Here is an 11,043-nt window from a genome sequence, read left to right on the forward strand (position 1 = left end):
ACATTTATTTGTTCATTTGTTTTATTTTACAGATTCCATATATAAGCGAGATCAGATGGTATTTGCCTTTCTGTGTCTGACCTATTTCACTTAGCATAATACCCTCTAGGTCCATCCACATTGTCACAAATGGCAGGATTTCATTCTTTTTTATGGTTAATATCCATTGTGCATATGTACCATGTCTTGATCCATTCATCTGTCAATGGGCACTTGGGTTGCTTCCATATCTTGGCTGTCATAAATAATGCTGCAATGACCACAGGAGGGCATATATCTTTTCAAATAAGTGATTTTGTTTTCTCTGGAGAAAATTCTCAAAAGTGGAATTACTGGGTTATTGGTATTTCTATTTTAGTTTTTTAAGGAATCTCCGACCTGCTTTCCATAGTGGCTGCACCAGTTCCTATTCCCACCAGCCATGTAGAAGGATTCCTTTCTCCAAAGAGAAATGTTTCTAAACACAAAGTTCTGGTGACTGTCCACACATGCAGAACAAGCAATTCAAGGCAAAGAATGTTAGAGTTGCTCCATGGAAGCACTTCAAGCTTGATATGGATTTTCTACCATCCACATGGTTTTATCTGACATGAACCAACACTGGGTAAAATTATGGTTCTTTGGTGCCACCACTGATGATAACAACACTCTCTGAGCAGCTGTGTTATGTGCATACTTTGGTCCATCTGAACCTCATTTCATTTACCAGCACAGATTTAGGAAAGCTCACCAATGTGCTGTTTCTATCTCTTAGTTTCCCATCATGATGGATTGCCCTGCACTGAATCTCCCTGTGTGGTTTGAGTTCAGCAAACGTTCCCCCATCTCGAGCCCCCAACCTCACTCCTGGGTAAACTGCTCCACTGACCTTGGCTGTAGCTGTGGGTGGCTGGCTCAAAGACTAGCCACCCCATGTGGAAAGTGGAAATATTCTATCCCTTATCCCAGAATCTGTGAATATTATCCTAGGTAGTAAAATATGAGTAGACCAAGTTTCTTAAGAGGAGCTTACCCAGCTTTATCCAGGATCCCAGATGCAATCACATATCTATAGTAGAAAGATGTGGACACACTCTGGAAGGAGGTGTAGAGAGAAGCAGAGATTAGAGGATATGACCAAAAATCCTGGGAGCTGTAGAGGCAGGAAGGATCCTTCTCTGGAGTGTCCGGAGGGTGCATAGTCCTGGGACACCTTGATCTTGGACTTTCGGCCTCCTGAGCTGAGAAAGCAAATCCCTCGGTAAGCCCCCAGATTATGGAGGTTTGGTAGGGCAGACCCAGGAAGTGAACATACCACGGGCCCCCTTGGCCCATGGCATGTCAGTGGAAGAGACAGTGCTCCATCTCCAGAGCAAGGGCTTCAGGCAAGGTGAATCAGCACCAGCCCTGCATGTCTGTCCTGTACCCCCAGACCTGCCACCTGGAGCCAGCAGCCACAGTGCCTATCAGCCTGGGTCTTGCTGTTGAAAGCCATGGGTTTGGGGCTGTGTGCTGCGTTAACACGGAAGTGGTGAGCAGGGAATGTGGTCCTACATCAGATGTCAGGAAACCTGCCCACCTACTGGTGTAGGGGGATCTTGGCCTGTTTTGCTATGGGGAGTTAACAGCCTAAATGGATGTTATTCCCTGCATGCAATAAGGTATTTCCAAAAAAGATAAGCTCAGAAAAGAACTTGCCCCATTTACAACTAGGCATGAAAGAGAAAAGAGAGTGCTAATTCCAGGTTTATCAGTCAGGATTCTCCAGAGAAACAGAACCAATAGGAGATAAAGAGAGAGAGGTTTATTTTAAGCGATTGACTTGTGCAATCATGGGGCTGACAAATCTGAGACCTGCAGGGCAGGTGGAGGCCCAGGGAAGAGTGGATTTTGTGGGTCCAGGCTGAAGGAAGTCTGAGGTCAGAGGGTGGCCCTAATCCTTGTAGGAAGAGGAGATAAAAGACACGGACATGCACAAAGGAACAGCCCCGCGAGGACACAGGGAGAAGATGGCCTCCACATGCCCAGAGGGGAGGCCTTGGGATGAACCAGCCCTGCTCACCCCGAATCTCAGGGTCCCCACCTCCAGACTGTGGGTTTAAGCCTCCTGGACTGCGATAATTTGTTACATCAGCCTTAGCAAATTAATACACCAGATCTCTAGTTTCATAAAGTTCCTTTGCTATTGCATTTTGAAGGCAGTCATGTGTGTGGGCTCTGGGTTGTACACTCGAGAAAGTTTGTGGATGATAACCACCAGAAAGACAGGATCTGATATTGGTTGATAAGTCTGATTAATTATATCCCTGAAATATTAAACCAAATTCTTTCAGTCAACTGGGATGGCCTAAGAACTCAGGGAAATATTTACACATGTCACGATACAGTATTTTGGATTTTTTTTCAAAGTACTCTGAGTGGATGAGCAAAATTTGTCTTCAGTTGATAATTGCTGGATTCTGGTCTATTTTATTATTTTTGCCTTACTTTGTATGTTCGAAATTTCCCATTTGTTTTTAAAGGAACAACAACAGTTATTTAACACATTATTTTTGTTCTTGTTGAGTCTGAATCACCAAGACTTTGAGGTCACCTTATTTAGCATGACCCTGATTATATGGTCCTTACCAAAGTCGTGGCCATACCTATATTTAGCATCCATCCTCCGAGGGTGTGGTTTTGTGATTGTCCTCATTTCTTTCTATTGAGAGCAGACAGACACGCTCTGCCATAAACACGTTTTGTATCCATTTATAATGGTAATATCTGCTCACTTCTACTTTCCACAAATCTCCCAAGAAGGCCACATTCCTTCAGTCAAGCAAGCAGATATCCCTACCCTGGAAATACTCAGAGACATGACAGTGCCTTCTGCTTCTGCGTTAGAGTTCTCTGGCACACATCCATCAGGTCATTTTTCTCAAAATTTCCGTCCTTTTGGCTGAGCCATCTTTGTCCACGGTGAGGATATGAGCCCTACCAACACGTGAGTCCACCTGTGGAGGAATGAGCCTCATCTGTACTACATAGTCTCAGTGACTTGAATAATGGATAGTTAAATAGGTCCTAAGGGAAAACGTGTGGTAGGCAGACTGCCCTCCCCCTCCCCCCTCCAGATATCTGCACTCTAGTCCCCAGGAACTGTCAACAAGTTATGTCACATGGCCAACGGGACCTTGCAGCTCTCATTAGAACTGCAGACCTTAAGGAAACTATTCCTAATTTCCCAATCTCATCACAGGAGCCCTGAAAACCAGAGAACTTTCTCCAGCTGGAGAAAAAAAGGTACAGCACAGAAGTCAGACAGTTTGGAAGCCAGAGAGAATGTGACTTGCCCTTGGTGGAGGTGACTGCCTAGAGTGAGAAGGAATGTGGACAGCCCCTGCTCACAGTCAGCTAGGAAAGGGGCCTCACTCTGTCACAAAGAACTGCCAACAATCTGTGTAAGCCTGGGGGCATTTTTCCCCAGGAACCCCGGAGAGGAAGGCAGGTCTGCACATGCCTTGATTTGAGCCTGTGGACCTCAACAGAGGACCCAGCTGAGCCTGGACATCTGACTTGCAGAACCGCGAGAAAACAAATGGATTTTGTTTTAAGCTGCAATATCGTAGATTCTTTGTTATCGCAGTGACAGAAAACTAACAGAGTTTGTTTTAAAAATAGTTGGAAAGTTTGGGGTAATAGGGTCTGAGGATTTCCTTTTTAATAAGCAGCTCCCATCCAACTGGTGAGCTTGGAGGAGATTTGAGTGCTTTAGGACACGTCACGAGGCTCTTCTCCATCCCTCTGAACATCAGCCACATTTTAGGTGAAGCTTCCCTGGACCATAAACGTACTTCCAAAGGAGACTCCTGGGGTCCTTGGAAGACAGAGAGGCCCCGCCAGGTCTTATTTATATGGCCTATATGCAAATGATGGCTTGGATAAATGCAACATCTGATTGGATTGAAGAGCATCACAGTTCGGCTCTCTAATTGGGTGAAACATCTGGAATGTCAGCCAATCAGAATAAAGATATCTCCAGCAGCCCTTCAAATAGCTGCCCTTCAAAGGGCTACGCTGTAATTGGGTAATCTGCATGCTGTGTTCTTGCCTAGAAAAGGAGACTGTCTACAGTCACTGCTTCCACTGCCTTTGCTAATACTGGGTATTTCTTTTCTTAAATAAAGTTGTTAGAATAATATAGTTATCTCGTTTTAGTAAGTGGGAAACTTTCAGTAAATCAGTGATGAATTCATGATTTCTGATGAAAAAAGTAACTCAAAAAACGCTGTACTGATGTTGTTGATGAAATCCATGGTTCCCTGAGCAGCAAGGAAGGCCTGTATTACCTTTAATCCAAAATATTTGAGAATGTAATAAAAGAGATATTGTTTTTAAAGGAAATGGTAATGCATTTCAAATTATTTGCAAGTATTTAATACCTGGAAATCCTAGCGTAGGTTTCCAAAGTATGGTCCTGGGCCACATCATTGGTCTTACGTGGGAACGTGTTTTAGGAAAGCAAACTCTGGTCGCCAGACCCACTGAGTCAGGAAGGCCACAAGGCCCAACCATCTGCTTTGCAAAGCTCTTCAGCTGATGCAATGAATGTTACCTTTTGAGAATCACTTCCCCAGATAACTCAAACACAAATGAAAGTGCTCACTCAGAAATTCAGCCAAATATAAAATTAGCTTTCCTATCTCCAAGCAAGAAACAGTAAAAAATAGAATGGGGGAAATTTCACTCATTATAGTATAATCTTTGTAAATTAGGATCAGTGAAGGCCCAGCATCATGATGCTGGTAAATTACTTTAGTGTGGTTACCATTAGAGTTGGAAACAAATCAGAGAAGCCTATTATATGGCCCTCACTATTTACCATTATTCTGAAATATTGATAGTCACCCAGGATTCAGCAAAAAAGCAAACTTCCAAACAGTAACTGAAATGCAGGAATGACACAGTACAGCCTCCCAAACACAATGGAATATTAATCAGCCATAAAAAAAGAAACCCTGACATTTGTGACAACATGGATGGACCTAAAGGGTATTATGTTAACTAAGCCAGGTGGGGAAAAACAAATACTATAGGATTTCACTTACATGTGGTAATCTAAAAACAAAATGAACAAAATAGCAGTAGACTCATAGACACTGAAAAATGACTGGTGGTTACCAAGGGGGAGGGGTTGGGGTGGGTGGGAAGGGTGAGGGAGATAAAGGGGCACAAAAATTCTCAACCGTAATATAAGTTGGTCATGGGGATGGTAGTGCAGCATGGAGAATATAGTCAGTGGTTCTGTAACATCTTCCTGTGTTGACATAGTAACTACAGTAGTTGGGGTGAGGATTTAATTAATAATGGGTGTAACTGATAAATCACTGTGTTGTATACCAATATAATATTGCATATCAACTATACTTCAATAAAAATAAATTCACCATTAAACTTAAAAAAAAATCATACAAATTCTCAAAATATGTATACATTTGTCACATAGTTATAAATGTGCACCTTTATCAATGCATCAAATAGCAAGTTCTAATTGGGGAGGACTTGTGACTGCTGTCATTTTAAAGTTGTTGTGGGCATTAGGGATAGATAGAGAAGCCTGCCAAAGTGGTCTTGAGATCTGGCTCCATTTTCTGCCTCTTTGGCAATATTATATCAGGGATGTCGTGTTTCTCCCTCCTCTGCTCCAGTCTGGGGGGGATTTTCCTTCTATTTTCACAAACAGAACCTGGTGATGTCCCTGCAGGTAAAGCCCAAGAAAGTGTGTATCATAATTGTGATTTACCATAAGAAATCTGATTTGGTCTTTGTCCCCATCCCTGGCACAGAGCTAAGATTCTTGGGGTTTCCTGTCATTAGAGCTATACAGCTGTCTTGATATGCACAAGCCCCCATCAACCGCACCTGAATTTATGTTAATGAGGTGAACTTGGAAAGCCCTTAAGGATGGGAGCTGGTGGCCAGGGGACCCACCATAGGGTTAGAGGGCTGGGACTTTTAGTCCCACCACTGATGTCCAGGGAGGGGAGGAGCTGGAGGTTGAGTCAGGTGCCAATGGCTAGAATCAGGCCTAGTAATGGAGCCTCCACAAACCCAGAAGAATGGGGTTTGGAGAGCTTCCAGATTGGGGACCATATGGGCATTTGCTGTGCCCCTAGAGAGAGCATGCAGCTCTGCGCCCCTTCCTACAGCCCTGTCCCACGCATGTCTCCCATGTGCCTGTTCTTGAAACCCATCCTTTTATGATGAACCAGTACTCTAGGGCGCAACAGAGTTCTCATTAACCTAGTAAGGAAAGTGCTCTGTAAGCTGCCCTAGTGAATTAATGGAACATGGAAGGGTCATGGGAACCTCCGATCTCCAGCTGGTGGTGCAGCAACAGCATGACAGCTTGGACTTGGGCTGGGCATCTGCAGTGGGGGTGGTCCCATACAGCTTTTGTTTCCCTTGCCCAGGGAGATGTATCCCCCCAAAATTGCTCATACTTTGTTCATGCCTATATTTCCTTCTATGAGTCTTATGATTTCATGTCTTGTTTTATATTTAGGTCTTTAGCCCATTTCGAGTTTACTTTTGTGTATGGGGTTAGACAGGAATTCAGTTCAATTCTCTTGCATGTAGCTATTCAGTTTTCCCAACACTATTTATTGAAGCAACTGTCTTTTCCCCATTGTATTCATGGTTCCTTTATTATATATTAATTCACCATATATGCATGGGTTTATTTCTGAGCTATTCTGTTCCATTGATCTAATGGTATATTCTTTGACAGCACCATACTGTTTTGATTACAGTAGTTTTGTAGTAGAACTTGAAGTCAGGGAGCATGATGCCCCCCAACTTTGTTCTTTCTCAGGATTGCTTTGGCTATTTGGGGTCTTTTGTGGTTCCATATAAATTTTAGGATTATTTGCTTTAGTTCATTTGAAAAATACCGTTGGTATTTTAATAGGTAGGGATTGCATTGAATCTGTACATTTCTTTGGGCAGGATGACCATTTTGACAATATTAAATCTTCCTATCCATGAGCATCACAATTTTTTATCTATTTGATAATTTGTATGTATTTTGGTAACTTATTTCAATATAATTGATTCTTTTCGCAATCGTTTTTTACTATATGCACTTAAAAACATTCTGAGACAGCTTTCGCATGATTAAAAATTTTTTTTAATATTCTAAGCTTTGCCAAACTGCCAGAGGGGTTCATGGGACAAAAAAAAAAATTATAACCGTTGCCATCTATTCAAACTAAAAAAAGTGAAATCAAAAAAGAAAGTATTACAAAGGATCATTAGAAAACATATTTCACATGTGGCAGAAGTCTTACCTTGGTGGCAGTGGGAAATCACTGCAATGAGAGGACTCTGAACTGAGTTTCTTATAAAATGGGTATGGAAACTGGGGTGACCCTGTTAGGAGGAACCCAGCCCAGCAGAGGAGCAGCCATGTTCTATAGCCTCGGAGGCTCTGAGGAGGTGCTGATGTGAGTGACCAGAGTGGACCCCATGTCCCCGTGCTGAATGTCACCTCCTCGGGATCTTTGTTAACTTGTACTGCACCAAGCTCCAGGCCCAGAGGAGGCGAAGGCAGGATGTGGAGATGGTCAGTACAAACCAGACTTCTGAGGATTTTCCTGCAGAGGGGGCCTGCTTTCCTACAGAGTAACAGGTATCAACTGGGGAACCAGAAGGGTTCCTGAAGCCAGAGGCCACTGTATCATCAGCTTGGGAAGAACCTTCTCTCCTGAGCCTTCTCTCCAGGACAGTCTGCCCTGGAGGAAGCCCACTCTGCCTTTGCAGAGAGCTCACAAAATCCAGATGGCTCCAGGCTCACTGTCCCTTGGGCTAGGGAGAGCAGGGAATTTTGAAACTGGAGAAAGGACAGCAGGTTTGTTGTCTGACAGGAAAGATCCTCCAGAGTAGATGAATGAGCTGTGACCGCATACCTCAAAGAACCTACAACAACATACCACACACGACCCTTCATCTCCCTGGTTGCACATGCAAATACCATCAGCACTGAGAGTAAGGAGAGAGCAACCTAGATCAGGGAGGGCTTCCGTATGGCATGGCCTGGAAGCTAGTGATTAGCACCGAATGTGTGCACAGAGCAAATACACCCTGATCTGTAAAATGCATGCATCCTAGACAAGCCAACCTCTTAGGAGAATGGTGCATCTGCTGCTCTCTTCAGTTTGTGATGACACCTCTCCTTTCAGGAAGCTTTTTTAGGGGAACTTTTTCTCTGTACCTTGGTGCCTGAGGGAGTAGGAACCACGTGAAACTCAGGTTTGAGATAATGAAAACTGGCAGATGAACTAAAGAGAGGTTGTACCTGTAATATAGATTGTAGTTTTAAATCTTGCTGAGAGGCATGGCAGGCGCACATCAGGCAGCCCCCAACTGCGAGCTTTGTGTGTTTGCTCAGACACATAGGACCAGCCATATACTGCCCTATGCCCAGATACTGCTGGGGTTCTAGGCTCCTGAGAATCTAAAAACAGAAATAACGCTCTCACCAGAAAAGTGAAACTGCAGACATTGCACCCAAACTCTCTCAAAGAGCTGACCCAGACACACCTCAGAAGGCCCCTGTGCTTCCCAAGTTTCCAGGCCCAAAGGGCTCCTTCCCAGGTACTCCTGTGGAGGTCACAGCAGGTGCCTGAAATCCATGTCCATCCATCATCACCCCCTTTAGCCCTTGGCACACCTGGAAATGCTCCTGAATGAGTGATCGCCTTGGGAAAATTAACAATGCATGCCAATCAGATGGGGTGGGACCCACAGCCCATACACCGGAATGAGCTTAGGGTGGTCCCTTTCATCCTTCCACTTGGCACATAGCCAACTCGTTCTGGGCAGGAGGATAGCAGGGATCCCGTGTAACAATCACGTGGAAAATTATGACTTCCACCCAATCGTTGGTCTCGTTGGGGCTCTGTAACAAGATAGCCAAACGAGAGAAAGGCATTTAAGTTTACATCACATGGAAGCCCCCCTAAGTAAATGAAGCCATGCATTTGCTTTCATACTAGATTGGACAAAAAGGGCAACCGTAGAAAAGTAAGTAAACTATTGGGGAGGCCATAGCAAGATTAAGAATCGTGTTAGGTAGGTCTGTTCGTGCAGAGTCCTCTTGGGTCCTAACTTCCTGGCTTGATGACAAGAATGTTTCTTGCCTTCAGATGCAGGGCCAGCAGTCTGTATGGGAGAGTTAACTCCCATTTTCAGGAGGAAAAAGGGAAGTCAGGACACCTTTCCTGAATCTGCTGTTAATTTTATGTGTCTTTAGCTCAAAATAATCCTTGCGTGGAAATGGCATATTTTGGGAGGGTGCACTCCGGGACCCTTCAGCTGTGACCTAACGTCTGCAAGCACCTGGAGAATTAGGCAGGAGGGATTCTCGTCTAGGGAAGGGTGAATGGGAGTAGGAATGCCAGCTGGGAAAGTGGAACCCCAGGGTGGCTGGTGGGACAGCAGGCCAGGGAGGGCTTGAGCTCGAGGTGGGACATCCTCAGGAGGGGCCCAGGTCAGGGTCCAGGGGAAGGACAGTCGTTCAACCAAAGCTGGGCAATTGGGCATCTTGCTCAGAGTCATCAGTGGGGCATGCAGCTCAGCAGACCATCCATTGGAGAAGGATGGGACCTGGGGGTGCACCGTGCCTTGCTCAGCAGCAGCGACCCCCACCCAACTCTCGTCTCCGTCACACGGGTAAGGGGCTCTTTGCAGGACACAAAGGCAGGGGATTCAAACTTTAACCATGTGCAGGGAACTTAAACATTGTCATTGCGCAAAGGCCGAATGCAGGACGTGGGCTTCTAGAAGGTTCTTCCCGACTTGTGCGTAGGGGAGGTGATGGGAGAGGTGGAGGAAGGAGGTGCGAGGAAGCCCTGTAGGGAGAGATGACACCCATGACGACAGCCACATTGAGAAGACTACCACCTGGAGGTGGACCCTGCGTGACCAGGACCCCCCACTGGAGGTCTGAAAATCCCGAGACCCAGCCCAGCTGAGCTGTCACGCCCCAGTGACTTGAAGATAAAAGACTGCAGGGCGGAGAGCCCCATGAACCAATCAGAGCTCAGCCTGCCATCGTGCCACCCCACGGCCTGCCAATGGAAGGGTTCCAGCCTCTATAAAAGCAGGCCCACTGGGCTTTTCAAGCGTTTTATGACCAGCGGCAGTGGAACAGCAGAAGAAGTACAAGGAGTTGAAGCAGCAGGTCTTACCAGCTACGGAATCATGGTCCGCACCAAGCAGACTGCGCGGAAGTATCGAGCGCCACGCAAGCTGCTGGCTATCAAGGTGGCTAATAAGAGCACAGCGGCTACTGGCGGAGTGAAGAAACTGCGCCGCTACCGCCCGGGTACTGTGGCCCTGCGAGAGATCCGGCGCTACCAGAAGTCCACAGAACTGCTCCTGCTCAAGTTGCCATTCCAGAGGTTGGTGTGCGAGATCGCACAGAAGGTCAAGGCAGACCTGCGTTTCCAGACTTCGGCCGTGATGGCGCTGCAGGAGGCGTGTGAGGCCTATTTGGTGGGCCTCTTCGAGGACACCAACCTGTGCACAATTCATGCCAACCGTATCACCATCATACCAAAGGATATGTACTTGGCACACCGCATTCACGGGGAGCGTATCTAGGCCATTCATTATGCAATCTTGCCTGACGGTCTTACTCCAAAGGCTCTTTTCAGAGCCACCACTCACGTTCAGGGGCCTGTATCACTCGGGTTTTACAACTAGCTAATGGACTTTTGGAGTCTGACAAAATTTACCAGGCACGGTGGTGGTAGTAACTTGTTTCGAAGGCTGTAACTAGGTGAAAACCACGGGGAAAGCCAAGCCTGGGGAGGCTGGCTGTAGTAACTGGGCAGTGGCTGGCCTGTGCAAGCACTGGGGACCCAGGCTCTCTAGCCCCATAGAGGTTCTTTGGAATGAGGTAAATTAACCGTGGAGTGGAGCTTATCCAAGCCTGGCTGTAGTAAACATGTCTAGAGTCCCTACAGAAAACACATACTGATGGCAGCCTCTCAACTCGATAGTGGGCTCCTTTAAATG

The 11,043-nt window shown here is 45.8% G+C and overlaps 1 protein-coding gene across 1 annotated transcript; it reads left to right on the forward strand.

Annotated features, from left to right (window-relative positions):
- The first annotated feature begins 10,224 nt into the window (after positions 1–10,224).
- Positions 10,225–10,626, forward strand: LOC118916097 (histone H3.1-like). The gene has a single exon (XM_036892632.2). It carries the CDS (start codon positions 10,225–10,227, stop codon positions 10,624–10,626), a length of 402 nt encoding a protein of 133 aa, XP_036748527.2.
- The last annotated feature ends 417 nt before the right edge of the window (positions 10,627–11,043 follow it).

The sequence above is a fragment of the Manis pentadactyla genome, chromosome 13 (genome assembly GCF_030020395.1).
Source record: "Manis pentadactyla isolate mManPen7 chromosome 13, mManPen7.hap1, whole genome shotgun sequence".
In the NCBI taxonomy this organism is placed as follows: Eukaryota; Metazoa; Chordata; class Mammalia; order Pholidota; family Manidae; genus Manis; species Manis pentadactyla.

Excerpts from the sequence above, each read along its gene's own strand:
- LOC118916097 (XM_036892632.2), top strand. The coding sequence starts at position 10,225 with ATGGTCCGCACCAAGCAGACTGCGCGGAAGTATCGAGCGCCACGCAAG.